This window comes from Tauraco erythrolophus, chromosome 13, assembly GCF_009769465.1.
Source record: "Tauraco erythrolophus isolate bTauEry1 chromosome 13, bTauEry1.pri, whole genome shotgun sequence".
NCBI classification, from domain to species: Eukaryota; Metazoa; Chordata; class Aves; order Musophagiformes; family Musophagidae; genus Tauraco; species Tauraco erythrolophus.
Genome location: NC_141477.1, coordinates 2,848,662 through 2,873,159, shown reverse-complemented (window position 1 = coordinate 2,873,159; position 24,498 = coordinate 2,848,662). Strand labels below are relative to the sequence as shown.

Genomic DNA, 24,498 nt, shown 5'->3' with positions numbered 1-24,498 from the left:
CTGGTGCAAAAACAAAATATGAACATTATCTGAAACACAAAGCCACAATATAGCATGGAGTTACAATTTATCATGTGAACAGCTGTGTGCAAACATGAAGCAACTAAAAAAGTAAAAAATACACATTATATGCATAACATTTATGAACAGGTTTTTCATTAAATAGCCCTAGACCAGCTCGTATATTAAGCGCCATTTGATTTGCAGCATGCTAACACAAAGCATTGTTTAAAGGGATGCATATTTTCAATGTATACACTGTAAACTGAAGATCCACCTCCAAACTCTAGTGGCAGCATGTTTTTCTGGTTAAATACTGCATATATACTTTCTTACAGATTGAAAATGCATGTTTATAGCATGGTATAGATTTTTTTTAAAGAATTGAGTAAAAGGTGCAATTTTATGTCTATATTGAAAATTTCATATTAGGAGGTAGGACAGTAAGAGTCATACCTGTTAAGAATACTGCCCCAAAGAACATCTAAGTACTCTGAATTTTAATTAAAAAAATCCTACATTTTTCAACTTTGTTTTTAATACTCTTTTTAGAGAAGATTTTAAAGTAGTGAGAAAAAAAAAGAGTGTTGAGTCACAACACTATGAGCTGCATCCATTTCACCCTTAGGAAAAAAAAAAAAGTCAAATTCAAAGTTAATTTTGTTATGTGCCATACTGAACAACATTCAACTGTAGTTTCAGATAAAAAAGGGAAATTATATACATACACATCTTTAACCCTTAGCACCAGAACACCGTCTTTGAGATCATAACATAATGCTATATTTTAGACATCACGTCCTGCAATAAAATAGGTTAGCAGCTTTGAAAACCATTAAAAAATTACTCCTTGGACCTAAACTAATAAAGGAAACGAGAACGTTTCCCAATGAAATGGTGTTTTTTTTTTTTTAAAAAAAAAAAAAAAAAAAAGGGACAACCCCCCAAACTTGAACAGTTCTGGAATTTAATTTCCAGGCACGATTTCAAAATATTATGATCAAGCGACTGACTAATAATACTCTCCTTTCAAAACTGCACAAGAAGTTAGACTCAGTTGCCTTTGCAAACAATTTGTAAATAACCCCACCATACAGCTGACCTGTATTCATACTGGAGACAAGTGCTGTTACGGACAAAATGGATAACACAATCATCCTCGTTTTGTCTTCTTTAGCTTAACAATGTGTCATACTATTAATCTGACGACATTCATCCATCTTTCTGCAAATTTAAGACATTCATCCATCCTTCTGCATTCCATAGTGCTCTTTAGGTTCTGATAAGCAACAATCCTAGGGCTATGAGATCCCCTGTCAACCCTCATACTTTTAAGACTTTTAATACAAAGAATGTAAAGTTATGATTTAATATCAAGCTTTGAAACCAGGAGAAACAGTTCATGAGATTTTTTTTTTTTTCCCCAATTAGCATATCACAGTTTCTAAATTGCTTCCTTCTTGAGACCATATATTACATTATGGCCTCTTTGTGGTGCCGCATTATATGCTGATTTTTTTCGGATGGTCTACGGAATCCCTTTTTGCAATACTCACACCTATGTGGGTAGTCTTTCGTGTGTATTGATATTACATGTCGCTTAAAGCCTGACGCATCCGTAGTGCTATATTCACAATACTGGCACTGATAAACTTTTCTTCCACTGTGGGTCTTCATGTGCTTCTTAAGTTCATTCTGCTGCCTAAATCCTCTTTTACATCTTTTGCATTTAAAAGGCAGGTCCTTGGTGTGAACTGAGAGGATATGCCCACTAAGTACAAAAGGATCTGATGTTTTGAAGTCACAGTGTCTACACTGATGGATCTTTTTACCTTTATGGGTTTCACTATGCTTTTTGAGCTCGGAGGGACGATGGAAGCCTTTTTCACATACCTCGCACTTGTGGGGAAAATCCTTCGTGTGAACCGAGATAATGTGTCGCTTCAGGTCACTGGAATTGGTGCTCTTATGGTCACAGTGAGGGCACTGGTGAGTCTTATGCCCTTGAAACAACTCTGTGTGCTGCTGCAGCTCCTTCTCATCCGCAAACGCCTGGGGACAGTGCTCACACTTAAAGGGCAGATCGGTCCCGTGTTTGGTTTTGATGTGAGTTTTCAGATTGGACTGATCAGCACACCTGAAGACACAGTGCTGACACTGGTATGGCTTCTCCCCCGTGTGGGTCCTCATATGCTTCTTCAGCTCCGACGGGTGACGGAACCCTTTCCCGCACTCCACGCACACGTGAGGGAAGTTCTTACTGTGAACTGCCAGCAGGTGTCTGTTGAGTAGTCCCTGCTCTGCAGTTTCGTAGTCACAATATTTGCACTTGTGCAGCTTAGGCTCCTTGTCCCGCAGGATTAGTTTATTAGAACTCAACGGGCTTGCTTCTCTGTATCTTCTCGTGTATTCTGTAAACTCGTGGGTTTTATCAACTTTATTGATAAGTTTATGGCTTTCCAGATGATTGTGGAAACTTACTTTTTTGTTAGTTGTAAAGTCACAGTCTGTACACTGGTATTTCTTCTTAATCATATGATCTGGATGGTTCTTCATATGCCTTTTCAAGAATCCTCTGGATTTAAATTTTTTCCCACAAATATGACAAGGGTAAACTGTTAAGGGCTGTCCATCAGGACCTATTATAACAGCTGTTTTTAAACAAACAAAAACAAGTTATGAAGGAAACAAATTTACCGATTAAGAAGTTTTAAATCAGCCAACTGCTGTTCAGATTCATGCACTTACACTTGCAGCAGACAGAACGGTTCAGCAGTTTAAAAACAACCAATCCACAGCACCTATAGTTTACATAGCTTTGGTTTAGAAACTGCTCAGAAAGATCAGTAATACTGCACGTGCAGTGAATATATCCGCCGTTACTTTTTATCAGCTTGCAAAATTCAAACGAATTGCATCAGCCCTGAGCGCACTGACTGCCAATAGCAAAAATTATTACATTTTCTGTGCACAGAATTGGAGGGGGGAAGGACACAGGAAATACGCAAATTATCATTTGTATTTTTTAATTCTGCACCAGCTTTTAAAAAAAAAAAAAAAAAAAGGAATAGTACAGGAGTAAGTGCCACTCCATGACAATATGCATAACCATACAGTGTTTACCTGTTTGCCATTGCCTGGCCTCTCCTCTCCTCCTTTTCTTGGTTTTTTGTTTTAGCACTCTATTAGTGCTAATGCTATCACATATCTGCAGGTATTGTGTTGCATTACCGTTTTTGTTTTCTAATCGTGTATCCAAGTTATTTCCTAGAAACAAAAATTAGACACCATAAAAAACCTTAAACAACTTTTTCCTTTGGGACTGATGACTGGAATTTCACAGCAGCATATCTACTCTTTCTAAAAAACTACTGCCTGTTCCTCTACAACGAGCACATATAAAAAAAGAAGAGTGCCAGTATAAAGCACTATCTATCTTGTATTCTTGACTTCTGCCAGCAAATTTTTCAAACATAATTAATTTTCAAATCTATTCCTTGATTTCTCATACTTCAAGACATTCATTTCCTATGAGTTATGATGGCTGTTTCCTTTTATTTAACTTCATTTTACTTCTTAACAACTGCATTATCTCTTTTCTGACTACAGGCTTTATTATTAAAAAGTCTGGCAGATCCTCCCAACTTCCCCACCCGCTCTGAAGGCCTAAAACACATCTAGAACTGTTTTCATTGCAACATAGTAGTGAAAAACTGCGGAGTCCTTCAATATACACTTCACAGATAATTTTTTTGCATTCACTAATTAGCAGAACTGGCACATAAGTGTATATATTTTCAAAGACAGCAAGTTAGCTTTAATGTTGAACCAAGCAGAGTTACGTGTTCTTACCTGCCGCTTGACCATCTTCGTATCTTCTGGGTAGTCTTCTTTCATCTCCTGCAGAAAATGGTACTTTAGTCATTACAAATTAAAATTCTTTTTGAAGACAATGGCTTTCAAAGCCTGATAATGAGAAAACTAACTTAGCTAATAAGTAACAGCTTAGCTCTCTCCAAACTGGGACGTGCAGTTCACAACCAGTTCAGTATTTTGTAATTAGGAGCCCCAGGAAATAATATCACATCTTTCTTAACAGTTAATATCCACTGCAGCTGTGTTTGCATGCTTACCATGCTGACTGTCTTTCCTGCTCCTCCTAATATGCTTGTTTCTGCAAACTTTTAACCTCACCAATCCAGAAACCAGGTTATCTGAAAGCCACTTTATGTTCCTGAGATGGAAGTGCTTTATCTTTCTGGAGTAGAACTAGGCAGATAAGAAGACTTGCACCTTATCAGCCACTCAGCACGCATCTACATGAGGCACTATGAAGTTTGGGAGATGCAGAAGTAGTATCTCAAAAGAGAATATTCCTCATTTTGGATTCAAAGTGTTTACTGCTATGTGCCAAGCCTCTGTGGTTCTAAACCACTTGATCAGCCCAGCTACTATGCTCAGATGGATTACATAAATGAATTTTAACTGACTGATTATAACATAAACTATGGATGACCTGATACCCTCTTGATATACATTTAACATGCCAAAATCTGAGAAAATAAAAAACATGAAATACCAGAATACTCGGAATTCATCATATATCCTGATAAAACACTTCTACTATTTGAAGCATGGCTGCAGAGAACAAATGACCTGGAGGTTTTTTTGTTTCTAATCTGAAGGACTAACAGGCTTAAAACAGGTACATAAACTGAAATTATTAGGAACACATTCATACATTTATTCCTACTACTCCCTTTTAAAATTAAAGCTTATTTCCCCTTCCTCCTAGCTAATGTGAAATACTCAAGGCTATTCTTGTTTTTGTAAAATCTTCAACAGCCAACTTAAATGACCATCCACACATTCTGTATATCTGAGATGGAATCAAGAACAGTATAAAAGATCACAAGGAGTTGTTTCCAAACCCCTAGGACAAGGTGAGAGATTATCCTATTTGCATTGACATTCTGGAAGGTAGATTGGAGATCAAATAACGGAAGTGGAACATAAGCATACGGATTCCTACCGTAAGCAGCAGCCCAAGCAACAGGGACAAAAGTTTTATTCACGCCAGAGTCTTCAAGCTGTGTGTCTGGAAGTGATGTAGCTTCTTCTTCACCTACAATAACTTCCATATAAACTTCATCTGCTATTTCAGCACAGCCTGGATTAAAGGAGAAGAATAAATCTTTAATTTTCTTCCACGCATCCTAAATTTTCCGTCATTTAACTTGCTCTCACTCTGATTTGATACCCATTATAAATTACTTTTCTTCCTTTGGCATTTAGAACCACCCCTTCCCTTAGGGGATCACTGTTTATTCAGACATTCCTTAAAGAGAGAAAACATGTATCAATAAATATAAATCCAAAATAAATACCAACACAAATTCAAATATACAAACTTATGAACTTGTAATTGATGACATTTATTTGCCACTTTGCCAGAAAGCTGTTTAAACAAGGGAATTCACAGTAGGAAAACAGAAAAATGAGAAATTTGACTAACCTCATTAACTTCATCCATGGACATGTTAAATTTAATATAAATAATGAAATGATTGCATACAGTATGCACAAAGTGCATTTATCCACATCACTTTAAAATAATTATAGCCTGCTCTTTATTTCTAGGGAAGATGAGCTTAGTTTTCTACTACTTCAGGCAGAAGAATCCTTCAGAAAAATTAAAAAAGTCCTTGAGAATGATGTTTATATTGTTGTACAAAACAGCATGAGAAACAAAAATGTTTCTTATTATGCTTACTAATATCTTCATCTTCCTGAGAAGAGTCCTTAACAGCCATGTAAACCATTTTTTCTCGCTGCATTCTACCAACACCTCCTTGTTCAATTACTCCAGCTACAGAATGTCCATTGTGAAAGTCGCTCTCTGTAACAATTTCTGTCCCACCTTTAAGAAAAAGATGTTAAACACATTAAGTAAATGTAAAAAAAGTCACTGTTAAGATAAATTGCAGATTTAACTATTTTTTTCTTATTTACAACAAAGCTATTTCGTAAAACTCCAACCAAACATTTTGATATCCATCTCTGCCATAAAATCATGCAAGTTTGATACTTGCGGGCAGATAATAAAAAAGTTATCTCAGTGTCTCCTGAAAATTCAAGACTGAACAACCACTACCCAAGAAGGATCAAGCCTTTTATGCATGCTAGCAGTGAACTCAGGTGTGACTGGACACATACACCTGCCCATGACCACCAAAAAATGACTCTAATTCTAACCTTGCCCAGAACACAGCCTTTACATACTGTCTTGAGATGCAAACAGCTAATTGTTACCCCTCTTCCTCTCCCAAAATCTTATTTACTCACCTTACAAAAACTGATTCTTAAGTAATTTTTCCTACAAAGATTCTAATGTGTATGTCCCAGACTCATTACACAGGATTGAGCAGTAACTTATACTGTGGTCACACCTCTCAAACCACGATACAGCAACTGCTATTGCCCATTATTTCAACAAGAACATCTAGAGAGACAGGCTAGCAGGCAGGTAAGGTGCTGCACCAAATCCATGGAGACAACACAACCTGAAGAGTAACAGCTGGAAAGAAGGAAACGAGAACAACTGCCCACACGGGCCTGCTCTGGGTGACTAGGAAGCTTTGGCCCACTGACTGACTTGAACAGAGGCGAAAGAACAAGTTCCAGTCTGGACTTGATCTTGATGCTTGAGTCAGAGACAGGTGGCAGATAAATATTGATGCTTAGTCTTCCATGCATCTCAGGGACTGAGCAGCGAGTAGAGAAGCTGCAGACTACGGCAGAACAAACCAACACCTGGTACACCAAGAGTCCTTGTTCACTACTACGAATGGTCCTGATGGAAAGCGCTCAGCTAGCTGGTCGAGTCCAAATCAAATACACTGATCCATCACTCCCTGTGTTTGGTAAATGGGAGACTTCGCCAAATGTCCTTGCCACCCAAGCCCATTTTGATCACTTTTGTCAAAAGTGGCTTTGCCAGGACGTTTATGCAAGTAACCAGACTGCCACGTACATGCATGACACGTGAGCACAGCCCTCCACCCACGCCATGTACAGAAAGATCAAGAGATTACTGCTAATGGGTAAACTTGAACCTTGGATATGCTTTGTGAAGCCTGTTATCTGTTTCTGTATTCCTTAATGCTGAGCAGCAAATGTCCATTATCAACACAATCGGCTCTTTCCATGGGGAAGCACTCACCAGTAACCAACAGGGTAATTTGCCAGGACTACCTCATGGCTGTTATCAGAAGCACTGAGAGCAGCTCACGAGAACATCCCTGCTGTAAATCAGTGTTCAGCCATAAGAGATTCTGATTCTTCCTGCTGCTGCGTTAGCAGTCTGTGTCCCTCAAGCCTGACAACCTATCCCCAGAGGAAGAAACCACATCTCAAGAACAGGGCCTGGCAATTCACGTACAACCCGGCAGACGAAACAGATGTCACAGTAGATAAGAGACGTTAACATGCCGCTCCTCCAGATCCTTTCCCCATAGTCTTATCAAGCACTTGGCCTTGACAACCTCTTTCTCATATTCAAAAGGAATTAAGGATCAAATACTGAAAATCCCAGGGCCTTAACAGAAATACTCAGTAACCTTCAGCTGAATCAGATACTGTCTGTTCAAAACGTAAGGGCGACTCTGCTTTTACAAATTATGAAGAACAGAACGTGGGTTAGCTGTATGACCACTTGCAAAGCATCTGGAAGTGCTGGATCTATCCTGTGCAAAAGAGAACTGCGGAGCAATTCTGAGTTTCTTGGTTAGGTCTGGAAATGACTGAATGCCTACAGCCCCAGCAATCTTCCCCTCTCTCTGTGTTAACACCACCAAAGACTGTTCAACGACAGGAATCCACTCTGGAGGCTTTTCTGTGCTGATACACAGTCCTGCAATGTCAGAGAAAAGCAACAGCTGAAAAACAGCTGCAGACACCCAATCTCTTCTACATTTGGGCTTTGGCTGCTGTCATGGTTTAGCCCAGTTGGCAACTAAACACCACGCAGCCGCTTGCTCACTCTCCCCCACGCCCAGGGACTGGGGAAGAGAATTAAAGCAGAAAAGGGAAGGAGGCTTGCGGGTTGAGATAAGAACAATTTAGTAACAGCAATAATATAAAATTAATAACGCTATAATAACAGTAATAGCATATGAATAGATATATGTATAATGATAATAATATACACAAACACGTGATGCGCAGTGTAATTGCTCACCACCCAGTGACCAACGCCTGTCCCGTCCTGGCTAACGATCCTGAAACAGATAAATCCCGACCCTGCAATCCTGGATGAGCAAGGGGCCCAAAAAGGCAGCCGGAGAGAGAGAGAGAGATCGCTTGGAGAGTCTGAGAGCCCTCAGAAGAGCGTTCCCAGAAGAGCAAAAGCCCTCCTTTCCGGGCAGCCGTCACCTATATACTGGGCACGACTTGCACGATACAGAGTGCTTCATTGGCCAATTTAACCCTCAATCCTGAATCCACGTTCGAATCACAAGGCGAGTTGTGGGCCCTCTGTCCCTGCCATGCCCCCCCATCCTGTTGTGCTCCTGCACACTGGCAAAACAGGGCAAGCTGAAAGGTCCTTGAGCTCTCCGTGCCAACTATAAACATCAGTGCGCTGTCCACATTCTTCCCATAGCAAATCCCAGACTAAAACCAAAACACAGAGCTCTTCTAGCTGCTAAAAAGAGAAACCAACTCTGTCCCAGTCAAAACCAGGACAGTTGCCTGAAAATAAATACTGCTGATCAAAAAAGAGCTTGAGATCAATACACATCCAGTATTTACCACATACGGGCAGCCTCTACCAACGTCACACTCTACAAAACATTCCAGTCTGTGGATTACATGAAATTAAGAACAAACAAAAAGACCCTGAAATACTTCAAACTACTGGAAGAACGCACAGAATTTCAAAGGTACCTATTTCGACATCATCTTCAGCTTCAGCTTTGAATATGTACACTTTGATAACTTCTGAACCAAAGCCGTCATCTTTAGCAACTTCATCATTTGTCACCTCAGTACTAATTTTCAAGGGAGTGCTTCCTATGTGGTCCAATTTTTCTCCAACATCATCCACTGTAAGGATAAGAGAATAATAATGAGGTTCAAGCACATTTTTTAAAAGTCAAAGCAATCAGTAGCATGATTTTCTCCATTACTGTCCCCATGCATAGTAAAGGTCTGTATTCATAAACAGCCTTTACAAAACAGTTACTCTCAAGATACTTAAGAGATTCCAGAAGTTCAGTACTCATTTTATTGCAACTCAAGAAACACAGCAGGAATTACAGAATGAAGAACACAAGATGGAGCTTCTCATCAAAGAGTGCGTGGTAACTGGTCATGCCTGAAGCTATTCACTTAGAAAGCTAAAACGTATCGGTAAGTAAAATTAAACATCTATCGAAACCACATTAAAAATTAACCCAGAATTGCCTGCTACAGTCCGAGAGTCCCAAAAAGTTTCCCTACTCTACGACACTGGTGACTAAAATTTAGTAGCTGAAACTCTTATGAAGAGTGATGACTCTGAGTATATTCCCAGTGAAAGAAGTGCGTATCAAAAATTTGAATACTTCTTCCCCCTAAATTGATATGTTTTCAAGTGAAAATGAAGATTATTGTATAACATACAGCTGATTGAATGATGTAGTGAAAATAAATCCAAATACTGCTGCGTGAAGCGGACTTCTCATTCTTTACGCACGCAACTTAGTCACTTTGAGTATTTGGTCTATATATTCAAAATGCTCATCTTATTTATACACCAAAAATTACACACTTTTAATAACACTATTTTGGTAAAAAAGGGTATTCACACGGAAATCCATATCTGTACCCCAAACTGCCACTGAACTAAGCATCCTTCTGACGGGTACTGCTAACATGCTTCTCTCAGTGGACAAAATTAGCTCCTGTGCAGATGGCCACCACAAAGCTGGGCAATGCTCCCCACCCACTGACGTCCTCTAAACACAGAGGAATCCCACAAAATGTAAACAGAATATGAATTAAATTCATTCTGGGGAAACAGCAATTTTTTGCATACACAACTTTAAAATACGTGCATACAAGGTAAAAAAAAAAATAATTAAAATTACTACTAAAGCAACAGGAGCGTTTCATGACTAAGAACGGCACCTACTCCCTGCAGATGCTGCGGGAAGGCTGGGTCACCTCGGCATGGTGCCGTGGTTCCCAATCCCCCTCCAAGTCTCCTGCCCCCAGTGGAGAGCTGTGCCTGGGGCACATAAGTGAACTGGAGTTACCTTGAGCTTTCTCAACACACCAGGCAGTCACACCAGGTGGTTCAGAACCTGACAGAAAGGGAGCAGATGCCTTTCCTGCAGCAGGGTGGGAATCCACCACAGCCATCCCAAACTAAGCTCTTCCCACCCACGGACAGGATTCTGTGGAAACACCTATCCAACTAACACAGTTTTTCAGCCCCACATCGAGGAACCTTATTTCTGTTTCACAAATCTTGGACTGCATCAGAAGATTACAGAAGTTACTGAGCACAGAACTGGATGTCATGTAGGTAAGTACCAGTAAGTATTCAACATCATTTTAGAACCTCTGAAAATTATGTATTTTGATAGCAGAAGAGAGGATTATGCAGCCTCTACTAACAGGAAAAGGGAAGATGCTAAAAGATACTTATTTTGGAAAAAGTATTTCCATACATTTAGTATGTTTGAAGTCATTAAAGATTATTTTCTTTTCTGCATGGCTTCTAACATTTATAAAAGTTTCCTATCCATATTCTTCAAAATCAAACACGTTGAATTTTAGTACAATGACCATTTCCAATACACGTATGAGTCTTTGAAGGTCTGGAGGTAACTAATAGTACAAGGAAGGAGTGATTATCCATCTGTATGACTAGACATGCTGCAAACACAGAAAGAATACTTAAAGGCTGGGTGGAAGAAATCACTAATTGTAAGCTGTTACTGTAATTTTAGAATTGGTAGGTGGTAGCAAAGCAATTTTCAAATCTGCAACTCAAACAACACCAACTTTTTCTAAACTCGTAAAGTTTACAAACAATGCATTATCAGTTTAACACAGAAAATAAATATTTCTGTACTGGAAGGTTATTTAACAGCAGCAACTTCTTACTGAACAGTGGAGTAATCATTTATATGCAATAAGAAGTTTTCTTTATGGCAAAAATTTCCAACTATTTAACTTATATTGAGTGACAATGACTGTACACCACTATGTATCTGGTGAAGTAACATAAGAAAAAAAGGACACAATTTTAGGTAGTTGCCTTACCAGGACATCGACTGCAATACAACAAAGATTACATAAAGAAAAAAAAAAAAGAGGAATTTTTCAGTTTTATAATTTTTATAAGAATAAATATTTTCAGCCAAAAGTAAAATACATCAATCTAGCATGTAAGCTCACATGCTGTGGTTTCTCATTTCAAATAAAGCCCTCAGATCTCAAAATCCTTCAAAGAATAGGGAGCCCTGTCTTTGAGGGGCAAACTTACATTATTTTTAGAATTAGTGGTTACTCCCACACCATCAATCATCCTGTGTCTTTTCAAAGATCTTCAGTCTCTACAATTTAAGCTGAAGTAATGGAAACGTATCAGGAAGCCTGTGTATCCAGGGCCTTTGGAACCCCTTTTTTAGAAAAGTGAAAGTGTAATATAACAAAATTTGAAAAATATAAACTGGACTGAGGAAATGATACTGATATAGACCATCATCTGTAAGATGTTGCCTTTTGTTTCAAATACCTCAACAACAGACGACACTGAATTGGCAATGCCATTGCTTAAATTGCTGTCTTATTTGAAGTAAATTGTAAGATTTCAATCTATTTTTTAAACACATTTAGAGAAGGGGAAAACAATCAGCACAGCAGGACCTGTAATATTTGTCAAGTTCCAAAACATCAGGACTTTTTTAAAAAACAGATTGTGAAAACATTCTAAGCAATATGACTTCAATCACAGACTGCTAACCCATCAGTGCTAAATTATCTGACGACTTTTCCCAGTGATAGTTCTCAGGAACAGGAATGCTTACTTCATGTCAATGGAATATGAAAGTGTCTTCCAGATCTGACTCATCCACCAGAAGCACTACATATTATTATCTCGTCACTTAAAATTAACTGAAAAAACACAACAGAGAACCTTTATAAATATATGCCGAATCCTCCTGAATAAACAAGGTTTAAAGGAAAACCCAGCACTTCCAGTTTTAAACTTACCTCACTTCGCTGTTTTCAGGTGTGTGATGTCCAGATTCACTGTGGATTGCCAGCTCCCAGTTCATGTGATGCCTCAGCATGCACTATGCTGGTGATATCACACCCACCATAGGAGCCCAGAGGGATAACAGGAGGGCAAGATAAGTCCCATGGTTTTACAGTTTTTTCATATTTTCCTCATACTTATTTTACATCCCATAGGTTACAATATAGGAGTATTAATCTTAAAATGTGTAGCAAACTACGTAACACTGTATTGTAACACACTAGAAAGGAGGTGGTGGTGGAACAGTACCTTACCCCTAAAGGCCAGCTCCAGTGTTGTTCTTTGGTGGGTATGAGGTCACCAGCATAGTGCATGCAGGGCCAGCACACGGATCGGGAGCTGGCAATCCGCTGTGGGTCTGAATATCGCAAACCTGAAAAACAAAAAAGGGCACGCTTTAAGCTCCACGTGTGCCAACTCCTCCCTGGCACAACGGGATGCACTGCTCATGACCTTCCCACCTCAGTATGGATGGACTGGGTCCATGACCACACCATATGCATTCACTTTGTCTTAATTTCTTTTTTAACAAGTCTCTTAAACAGGTATTCTGGAGATTTGGAACAAGGGATCACGCATATCCTGCGCCATACGTTGCGAACGTATCAAAAAGAGATTTTTAAGTCTTCTACTTATAAGGCTGATTTAAAAAAAGCTGAATTCATCTGCACTGAGGTAGCAGAGTGGTGATGATAACCTAGTGAAAATGTCCAATTACAAAATCGTACACAGCTAGTTTACAGACTTATCCAAACAAACTTATTTTCCAAATACTATTCGCACAAAACTATAATTATCAATAGTGTATAAAATATCTACATGGGAGGGTCATCTGAAAATGGTGAAAAATCACCTCTCACTATAGTTAAACTGCAACTCCCAACAAAGCAGCAAGAGAAGTTAAAATTCCACACTCATCTCAGCTTCCCATCCTGAAATGTACTATTTCAGAAGTTCCCAGAATGTGTTCCACAGAACAGCTGGTGCTATTCCCTAAGTGCATTATCTGTCGTTTTATGTAAAGTCCCCACTTTTTAGATGCTGAATTTCATTAGAAGACAACTAAGTATTTTGAGATTCTTTAAAACTATCATTTTGATGTGATTTACATTATTAAAAAGTTCAACTGCTCTATATACAAATCCCAAAAGAAGTATCATAAAATTAACTTTCTACAATATTTACTGAACATCTAACAATTTAAAAATATAAGTAAACAAAAAGGGGTTTAAACTGCTTGATGAACTGGGGAATTTAACTATTCTATACAACAAATTATCTTCATAAACATAACAAACCCAAGGCTAATTTAAAAACTTTTTTTAAAAAAACAACCACAAAACAACAACAAATGAACAACTTTTGCTAAGAAAAAACATCGCTAGCAGATAGTTTGTTGGGTCAAGCTGGCATACCCTGTGTAATACAGCCTCAAAACTTTGCAGAGGCAAAAGCCTGCCTTAGTTTATCTAAAATGATTACTTAAAACAAAATTATAGATTAATAATGTAGCTTCCAACTGTGACTATTCAGGCATATCGTGATCATACATATTAATTTGCTGAAAATTAGGTCTCAAACTGGCTTCAAAACATTGCAAAAGCCATCGGAAGGCTTGAGAACACCTGATAAAAATATAACTGTATCAGGCACAGCTGGGGTCATTGGGTAACTTGCTGAAAAGTTTCAGATGCTCCAGTCCAAATGCAGTGATCATCATTATCCACCACACTTATCTACCTCAGAAGGAATTCCAAAGATGACTTTACTTACACTTACAAAGGTGCAGTTGGAAGTACCGCAGTTACAGAATACAACTCATCGTAAGTACTCTGTCAGAAAGGAGGAATTTTTTCAGTGAAACAACTGACTGTACAAACGGTGTTCCTTTATTTACAAACACACAGGAATTTTTCCGTTGTAGGTCTAATTTGCTTTTAGGCTGAGGGTTTTTGGTTCTTTTTCCAAAAAATCTTTTCTGACTAATCGATTAGTGATAAATGGCATTACAGTAAAGAAAGACTGATAAAAAAATCATTGCCATCCACCCTGTACTGAACAAAAAATAAACACCAAAAATACGTTTTGCGTAACGGACATGAATGCCATGAAATATTGAAATAATGATAATTACTTATCAGTCATGTCCTCTGTCTTGGAATTTTAACAAATGCAGCTTGCTGTGAACAGATGACACTTTGACACACTTGGCACTGCCTTTTTTTAACATATTGCTTCTGACTAAGTAAGATCTGTTGTGACCTACTCACATTTCTGGAGAAGTTGGAGAAGTCAAAAATCTAACATGAACTATCAAACATCTTATCGAATTTGTGCAACAATAGAAACTGGTGTCCTGAGTATGATTTACCCACTGCAGAAACACGACAGGTCCTCTCAGTAGCTCTCACCCAACGAGCCCCACGGGACCACGCAGCTCCCTCAGAGTGGAATGCTGTGTGCAAACCGGAACGGGCAGTGCTACAAGGGCCAATCAATTCATGCACACAACCCTCAATGTCAAGTTCAGTCCAGAACAGCACAACATATCATAAAATGCCTATTATAATTTTTAATATAGCTAAATAAACAGTATTTTGTGGACGATTAAGAGAAAACTTTGGGAGTTGGATACCTTAAAAACCTATTTCTTTGTCGGATTCTACTGATTAAACCCAACATGTTATTTTCACGTGAATCTACGTAACATGCTAACATACCCGTGTGTTTAAAAAAAGAGTATTATACTCAAAACATGTAGAATGTTTAACTTTCCGATGTGTTTTTCTCAATTTTCAGGAATATCTAGTTTCAGAAACACAAACGTACACACTCATTCACTCAACAGCATGAATGTCATTCTCTTTCCTGCTGTATCAGCGATAATGGATTTTTCATCAAGAAAACCCAAACCCAGACACCAAGAACTAACTGGGCAACAGACTATCATTTGAGAGTTCCAGTACAGAATGCAGCAAGAGTTCAGCTACAGGAACTTCTCCCCACCAGACCACTTCTACTTCAGATAACCTCCTGTTCATATCTACCTTTGTGTAACTTACAAGATATCATTAAGTAGTCTTCAGACGTACTCTTGCCATCATCATCATCTTCTGTTTTTATAGTCATTGTGGAGCCAGGAACATTACCAGCTGCTTGAATGACTGCTTCAGAATCTGAGTTCGTGACAAGAACTTCTTCCGAAACCATTGTAGGCGAGTTGGCTCCTGACACAGAGTCTTGCACCACGTGCTCCAAATGTCCGTCGGGACCCGTGACAAGGTCAGCCACAAAAACCTGATCGGGAACTCTAACGGTTTCTGTGATTAGATCAGAAGTCAAACATGATCACTGGTATCTAATGCTTCTTCAATAGCAACATCAGCTTCCAAAACAGAATCGGGAACAATGACACCTTCTGTTACAACGTCAGTTTCAGTGATGATGTCAGGTCCTTGGACAACTTCCGCTGCTAAGCCGTGATCGAGAGTTATTCCATCATCAGTGACGACATCAGAAACTAGGACAGCTTCGGGCACGGATACAACAATATGGTCTCCATCAATGTGAGCAGTGCCAGCCATTCCAGCCACTAGGAAACAATTACGAATGAGGAGAAAAAGGTTAATATCATGGCACTAGCAATCAGTTTATCTACGGAATGGAATAATTGTACGGATAAGTTAAACACAGACCTACAAATCTGTTACTTTTCAACAATTCACATTCTGCATTTCACCTAATAAAGACTATCCAAAGCAGCCTGTATTCTTTAAATTAAGAAAAATAAAACATGCCACTTCGTTAAGACATAATGTGGAGTTTGCCTCAAATTTAGGTATTATAATGCTGATATGTTAAAAACTACAGGCCAGTTTGCAGTTCGATCTTTTCTTAAATTTCAGTTAGAAAACGTTCGACTACAGCAGCAATTTGAACCTGCACAGAATTCTTGCATGACCCTGGAAGTGTGGCACAAATACATTAATTGCTGTTACAGTAAAAGGACTCTCATCCTTTACACTGCATGGGCCTTGATAAAAAAAAATACTCAGTTATATGCAACATTTATAGTACAATTTCCAACAACTTGCCACGCTGCAAGGAATGGCTAGAAGCAGAAACCTGTTTTTCATTAACAGACTTGTCCGGCCAGTCATTTTTGCAGACTATTTTTCTATACATAAAAAAGAATGCACCGTAAATTATTTTAACACACAAATAAATGGCAGTTTTAATCTTAACGAATAAAACTCTCAAGAAAATGGTTCTTATCAGAATGAAAAAAAAATAATTACAATTTTAAAATTATTCAGCATTGTACTGCAAATGCAGCTATTTTGGTATGCTCTGAGGGATATTAATTCATGCAGAACAAAGACATGGTCCTCCCCAATACTTGAGAAGGTCACCTCCTGTCATAATGCAGAAATGGAGACCCACAAAGAAGAGTGGAGATTCTTGCTGTCCTTTCTCTAAACCTTCAAAATTGCAGAGGTTATTTAGCACTGCCACCAAAAGAAACAGTATTCATTTACCCAAAAAAAAAAAAAAAAAAAAAATCAATTTAGAAACAAGTTTTGTTACATCAGTACAGTTCCAGCACTGATGCTCTTGACAGAAGACTTCTAAGCACATGTGAACATGCAGATTCAACTAAATCTTTAAATTGTCGTCTATGTAATGAGTTATTTGTGGTGGGAAATGATGTCTTTGTGTGAGAACATCTACTGAAATACCCCAAAGGAGACCTGGAGACAGTAATCAAGGTAAGCACACAAAAGCTTGAACGTTGTTTACATCCTCTACTGGACGTTATTTACACCTCCTGTATGTTGGAGATGTAACAACTAGTCAATGTGATTACAAGCAGAAGCACATGCACCACAAAACTGCTCAACTCCAGATAACATTTTCTGTCTCTAGAGCACTTTGGGCCACAGACTTGACTTTTTTTTTTCCAGAATTACTTTAATATTTTGGAACAAGTGACTATTTCAAGTATACAAAGGCATATTATACACCACCCTAAATTTTGAATTTTCTCCAAAAAGTCATGCAAATAGCATTGTTCTATTAGTCAACACTACATCTCAACATCACTTATAAACATATAGCAAAAACTTGAAAAACAGTCTTGATTTCATTATTTTTAATAGTTAAAACGTTTACCAAAATCCTGCATTATCATGGTGTGAGGCATTTTGGATTCTTGAGTTTGCAATCCAAGACTTCCACCACCTGGATCCATATTCAGCTAAGTTCATTCACAAATAACTGCAACGAAAGCAAAATCAAAATTTATGTTGAAGAGTGTTATCATGTTCATTGGCTTTACTGGATTAACATGTCACACTGACAGTCACAGAAAATATTTATCCAAAAGGTCAAGAAAAAAGCATGCAGTACTTCATACAATTCACTCTGCTTTATTCTTTTGGTTTTGTACTTTTTTGACCTAAAATCCTGAAAATATTTCCATCCATAAGCAGTACCATAGTAATCAAAAGAATTAAACACGCGAGTGAAACCAAATAAGTCAGTAATTCTTGGTCAGGACTTACAAGGTTTTTTTACTTTTTTTTGGTTACTGCCTGGCCTAGAAGAGTTCTGTTCACATTCCATAGAATTTAACTGGAAAGTGCTTTCTGGCTACCTTCAGCGTGCAGAGGTACAGACTTCAATACTACTTTACTTCTAGGAGCACTAAGCACAAAAAGTGCCTAAACCTTCAATTTCCCCACTGCAAGCTGCACATCAGAGTATTTTGCAGTGTTGAGACTATCTCCACAGGGTAACGCTCCACTGACTGACAGCAAACACCTCACCTGCAACACCAGGAGCAGCATCCAGCCACAGTGACACAACAACAGAACGTGTGTTAGTAAGCAAACGAACCTACTTACAGGTCACTTGTTATCTAGAAGCAGAAGCTTTTCTCAAGAAGCAAGTTAAGGTGGCCCTAAACAACCTGCAGCTGTCTGCAGAAGCGAGAAACACAGGTCAGACACCAGCAGTGCACACGTGCTACTGCCAGCCACGTGCCTGACCACAATAACACACGCCAGTGCCACACACAAAGGACACACCTCTGCCCTACCCCCCTCTGCGTACACTCTTTAACTAATTACCAAGACTGGTGATGATGGATGCTTGGAGCTGCATTGGAGAAAGTGGAGAATTGTACTGGGAGTATCAATTTTTCAGATTCGTTCACAATTTTTTATCTATTGGATATGCCAAAACAAATTCCAACGTGTAAATGTAATGGAACATTATGTTTGACGATAGGCAAGTTTTGGAAAAGTGGCATACTTCACTAAATTTACGAGAACAAAAGCGCCGAAGCAGGGCTTCTCTCCCAGTGACTATGAACCCCTCTACATCATCAAAAAAGACTGACAAAAGGCCGGGCAGAAAATTTAATCAGCCCCCAGTTAGATTTGCACGCACAGTGCAGAACTACCCAGTACGACAGGCAACAGCTAAGCACGAGCAAGGCCAACACATTCCAACATCTCCATTGCCATGCTGTGGAAACGACGGCGCTCAACAGACTTCTCTGCTGACACTTCTACTTCCCATTCCAGCACTAGGACTGCATTACCCACACTGGTTGACATTTTACTTCAAAATGTCAGGTTATTCTAGAAATCTCATCTTCCAACACTGTCCCTTCTGTGCTGGCTCACTTCTGCTGCCAGGGAAAAGCTGGTCCTATGCAGCTGTCTGCAATATCCCGCTAATAGAAAACTGATCCTGTAAAGCTTCCGATAGAACAGACCCACCGACTCTTTGTGAACTCCCCATTATCCTTCACTGTCACATCTTTAGCTTCATTTTCTTTGCCTTTGTTTTTAAGAATTGCTTTGTTGCTTTGGCTCTTCCGACTCCCTTTAATGCTTAGGGGCTCCTGTTCCTCGACTTATCTTTTAAAACTACACCAGTTCCTCCAGCCTTGCCACACAGCCACGCCAGTTCTACTCAGTGTTTTACTTCTGAGATTCTCGCGTTCATTAAAAACGCAATTCCAATGACATCGAAGAATTTTCACACATGGAGAGGAAATGTTGAGCTTCTTCCTAAACTCAATTTCACCAAGATGTCCATTTCTGGTATCACACCTGTCTTGAAGAAGCTGAATCTCCTTCACAAGCTACAGCCACACAAGCCTGCTTTCTGAGAAAGAGCAACCACGTAACATAGAATCATGGAATCATAGAATCGTTAGGGCTGGAAGGGACCTTCAAAGGTCATCTAGTCCAACCCCCCTGCAAGGAACAGGGATATCTCCAACTAGATGAGGACATCTCTTGGACAGAGTGTTTCCATAACATACAAGAGAGAAGGGCAAACTAGCATTCCTCCATGCCATCTGCATTGCTACAGAGAATTAACGTGTGAGGATTCTGAATTATTTTGCAATTTCCTGCAACCCCAAGGGCTTTTCCACAGGTTCTCAGTCCAGATGAAGTGACTCCGTAGAATCAGCTGCAGGAGCACCCAGAGTCAGGCTTTCACAGGTGAGAAATCTCCAGCTGAGAACACCTCTGTTGCACAGGACTAAAAATCTTGTACTTTCCTGCCCTCTCGTATCCTAGATTCGGAAATCAGTGACAGTATCACACACAAAACAGAGTGTTAGGAGTCGTCGGAAGCGACTACAGAATAAGAGCTCAAGTCAGAACTACCTGGAACTGGGCGGTGCAGAGATGAAAAGGGAAGTACAAACTCAAAACCAAATTTTTTCACCACTCTAAGAATTACAAAGCAACCTCAGAAACATAATGCAATGCTCTGTCACTCCTGAATTATCGTCACAGCCTCTAAGGCAGCTAATGAATACTTGCTATTACAAAACAAGACACAGCTCTAGACCAGAAATGGCTGATTTAATATAGCAATTCCAGAACTAATGCAACACTCTACAATTTCCTGACCACAGTCTTTACACCCAGATAAATCCTTCTTTTTTAATGTAAATGAATACAAAAAAAAATATCTTAAATTATATAAATCTGAGATTACAGGAAGAATGCGCTAGGCTTTTCTTCCTTCTTAATAAGCAATTTAGTTTATTTTCATCAGATTATATAATTAGACAGCAAACTAGAAGTAGATTACATATTGTGCTACATAGAAAATTTAATACAAAGACTACAGTTTCAACTTAAAATTTCTACAAGGAAAGCAAATTATCACTAAAAAGAGTATTTTCCCAGAAGCTAACAGGAGTATAAAAATTACCAAAGTTAGGAGGTGGCAGCCTCTGTGCACTTAGTACTAGGAATACCTCAAACTTCCACCAAAAACAGAGACAGATGACGGCACGCTGCAATAAAGATGCAAAAGCTTCACCTCGGTTTATGCAGCTGGCATCCAACCATTGCTTAAGTATACGTTCTAAGCCCTCAGTGCAGACAAAGGACAGCGTTGCATCAACGATGCAATCACAGATTTATTTTTTTATATATATATATCCTTTTGGGTCTTAAAGGAATGCAGTGACAGTAGGAAAACCTCTTACTGCTAATGCTGCAACAATTAACAACAGATAATGGCTACAATTCGCCGACAACTGGACATTTTTGCTCACAGATTTCAGCAGTGCAAATGATTTAGTTTCACACACTACACAGGCAGGCAAATCTCATTATCTGAGACAGCAAAAAACATAGTACAGTGATTAACTGTGGCTCCTTTCTTTAGTACACCACATTATATACCCACACAATCACAGAAGTGGTCCAATCGTGTATTTTAAAAAGGACAGAGAAATAAGGCAGAAAGCCACAATTCCGTATAGTGTCACAACCCCAAACTTATCCATACAACTCTTGTCTCTAACTTTCTTCTCAAGTTTTTCCTCTCAATTCCCCTTCTCCCCTGTGCGTTTAGAAGAAAACACTGTGAAATGCTGTATTAGCATCAACCAATAAAATAATATCATTTTACAAGATGCCATTAATATTTTCATTGATTTTTTTTTAATTACAGCACGCTATCTTGTGCCAGGAAGTACGTACGTTACCATCAGATCCCAAAATGAAGAATTTCATGAAACCTAAACTGAGACTCCCAGAGCAGGCTGTCTCAAGGCTAAATTTTTAAAACATGGATCTATCTGATATTATTTTGCTTTTCTGAAAAATGCAGTTCTCTTTGTAACTAGCTTCAGGACAAGGTTGATTTTAATCTATTCCAGTTCTTTATGCCAAAGCTCTTCCTTAGGCAGGGCTCAGCTGAGACCAGGCAATGAATCTTAAGAGTCAAAAAAAAAGGGATATACGACCTCTCTGTCTAGAGGCAGAGACACTACTGTAAATTACTATTGTAAATGGTATTTTTTTTTTTAATCAAAGACAATGGTTGGCAGTTTGGGACTCCCTAAGAACACATACTTATAAAAACAATGCTCAATTGGAAAAGTGCTAAAGACCCAGACCCTTGTAAACGTTGTTCTTAGTATACACATTGATTTATTCTTAGCTTACTTCTCCCATAAAAATATCATAAAATAACCATTAATATTTTAATTTTCTTTGAGAAAGCTTTCAGAAAGCACCCTAAATTGAGAGATCTTCAGCCGAGTATTTTAAGAGGAGGGAAAAAAATTAATGCCTTGGCACTTCCACACTTTCCAGGAAAAAAAGGATGTCAGTCTTGTACCCAGAGGTACAATGAAGCTCCCAATCAATACGCTGGCTTCCAGGCATTGTTACCATATTTAGAATTTTTATAACATAAAAAATATTTCTACAAAATGCCGGTTACAACTTAATATATCTACATAAATAAAAAGTATGTATTTAATACATTTTGTTATATATATATATTTGTATATTTAATAAATTTTGTTATATCCTAAACAGTGTGGTCCTGCAAATTATTTGTAAACATACAAATAATTGTTTACACACACAGCTATTCCCAACACGTTCAGGCGATACATTTTTACATAAAGCATATTTGCACAGTCAGCCCTTTAGCACTCCTTTACAAAGAGTGAATTTATTCTAAATAATATTTAACTCTTGTTTACACATAATAAAGTAAAACACAACATCATACTTTGTCAGGTGTTTCAGATATTCATAACCTGCATTTTGATTAAATCAAAAGGATCAAACTCAGATACAGAGCAACTTAACACAATAAACAAACTCATATGTAGTGGAAAAATCCAAACCAGATGCTTTGTAATTACCTTATGTCTTAACATTCAAGTTCAAGAAGAATACAAGAGAATTATCCTCCCCTGAAGACACTTCAGGGTTTTGGGGGTTTTTCCCCCTCATTCTTAACGCAGCACCCAACACAAAAGCAATGAAAACATCCTGCTTACGCAGAAATTCTGAGCAGAAGAGCTCAATTCGTAAAACAACGTGCAGGTTAAAGCAAGCCCTTTGCAGAAAAATGACTGGGTATGAAAATCCAACATATCCATTTTAAAACCATTTATTGTGTCACCTATAAAGCATCCATGAAAACTTACACTATAAATCCGTTTAAAAAGACAAAGACGAAACCAGTGAATGAGATTTTGTCTCTACTGCCTGAAAAGCGCTTAAGGCTCTGAAATAAATTAACAGAACGGATTAATTTACATCTACGCGCTACACCCGCAGCAGCGACACAAGTCCCCGTGGGAAGAACCACGGGCAGCGGAGGGCGACAGCCGCATAACGGCACGGCGCAGCCCCGCGGTCCCTCGGCTGCACCGCGGCGGGGCTGCGCGGGTGCGGAGCAGCGCGGTAGCGCGGAGCAGCCGTCCCGCGCGTGCTCGCGGAGCGGGCGCGCCGCCGGGCGGCGGGAGCGCGGCGGTGGCGGGGCGGGCAGTGCCCCCACCCGCACCCGCGGAGCGCCTGACGGCGGTCCCGGGCGCCGGACGCCCCATCCCCGGGGCCGAGCAGACGCGCGCCGCGGACAGGCGGCCGACGGTCCCGCCGCGCCGGGGGGGCCGGAGGCGGCGGAGTGGGAGCGCAGAGACAAAGGAGCCCGCGGAGGGCGCAGGGCGGCGCGGAAAGGGCGCGGGGACGGGGCCGCCGCAGCCCGCGGCCTCCCCTCGGCGCAGCAGCATCGTCTGTGCGTCCCGGGCCGCCTCCGGGCTCCGGCACAGCGGCCGTGTGTCCCGCGGCGGCCGCGGGACGGGGAGGCGGGGATAACCCCTGTCCCGGCGGCGCGACGGCCCGCCGAGCCGCAGCCTTCCCCGCCCCGCCGGCCGACATCTTGTTTTCCGCCATTTTCTGGCCGCCCGAAGAGGCCCCTCAGCCGCAGGGCCGGCGGGCGACGCCCGCCCGCGCCCGCCCGGCGCGGCGGCAGCCAGCGGCGGCCAACGCTCGCTGAGCCGCCGAGACGCGGCCGCGGCCGAGCCCGCCAGCGGCCGCGGCGGCGCTGACAGGCCTCGGGCGCGGCCTGCCGTGCGGCCTACCCGCCTCCATTGTCCCCCATCCCCCGCCGGCCCGGCTCCGACGCCTCGGCTCACCTGTGCGGGTCCCCGCGCCGGGCGGCCGCGCCGCGGGCCGGGGCCCGGGGGGAGCGGGGGCTCGGGCCGCAGGACTCCGCCGCCGCCGCGGCCTGGCATTCGGGTCCGCCGGGTCCGGGCCTGCACCACTCGCCGGCTGGGCCGGGCGGCGGGGCGCGAGCGCGCGCGGCCTGCTTCCCCTCCCCCCGCCGGCGGCCTCGCGGCGGCCGCCCGCACGTCAGCGCGCGCCGAGCAGGCGCACCCGCCGCGCCGAGGCCGCTGCCCGGGCCCGGCCCGCGCCGCCGAGCGCGCCTGTGCGCGGCGGGGGCGAGCGGGGAGGTGGGCAACCGGGACGCCCCCCCCCCCCTCCCCTCGCGCCCCGCCACAGCGGCGCCGTTAGCGCGGGAGGCGCGGGCCCGCCGCCACGCGCCTCCCGCAGGAATGACCGTCAGGTGCTCTGCCGCGGCTTCCCGCCGGGAAACCGAAGGAAAAGGCAGCTTTCCCGGGGGGGGGGTACGGACACGCACGCAGCCGGTGTCCCAGCACGGGCTGGGGCTGTCGCGGCCATCAGGCCTCGGCCGCGCAGCGCCGCGGAAGCGGCCCGCGGTGGTGGGGAGGGACCCGCGCTGCTCGCGGGGGTCTTTCGGCAAAAATGTCATTTCGGTAAAAAATCGTTGTGGGCATGTCTCAATGCCAGCGTCGCTATCCAAGCGGTTCCCTT

At 41.2% G+C, this 24,498-nt stretch overlaps 1 protein-coding gene across 1 annotated transcript; it reads right to left on the bottom strand.

Annotated features, from left to right (window-relative positions):
* Positions 1-906: 906 nt before the first annotated feature.
* Positions 907-23,837, bottom strand: ZNF711 (ZFX family zinc finger ZNF711). Its single transcript, XM_086619855.1, is given in 10 exon segments — positions 907-2,651; positions 3,124-3,267; positions 3,853-3,900; positions 5,033-5,170; positions 5,774-5,920; positions 8,947-9,105; positions 15,376-15,657; positions 15,660-15,905; positions 17,486-17,590; positions 23,799-23,837. Coding segments are annotated over 9 exon segments (2,421 nt in total). The 5' UTR covers positions 17,565-17,590; positions 23,799-23,837; the 3' UTR covers positions 907-1,473.
* Positions 23,838-24,498: the final 661 nt, after the last annotated feature.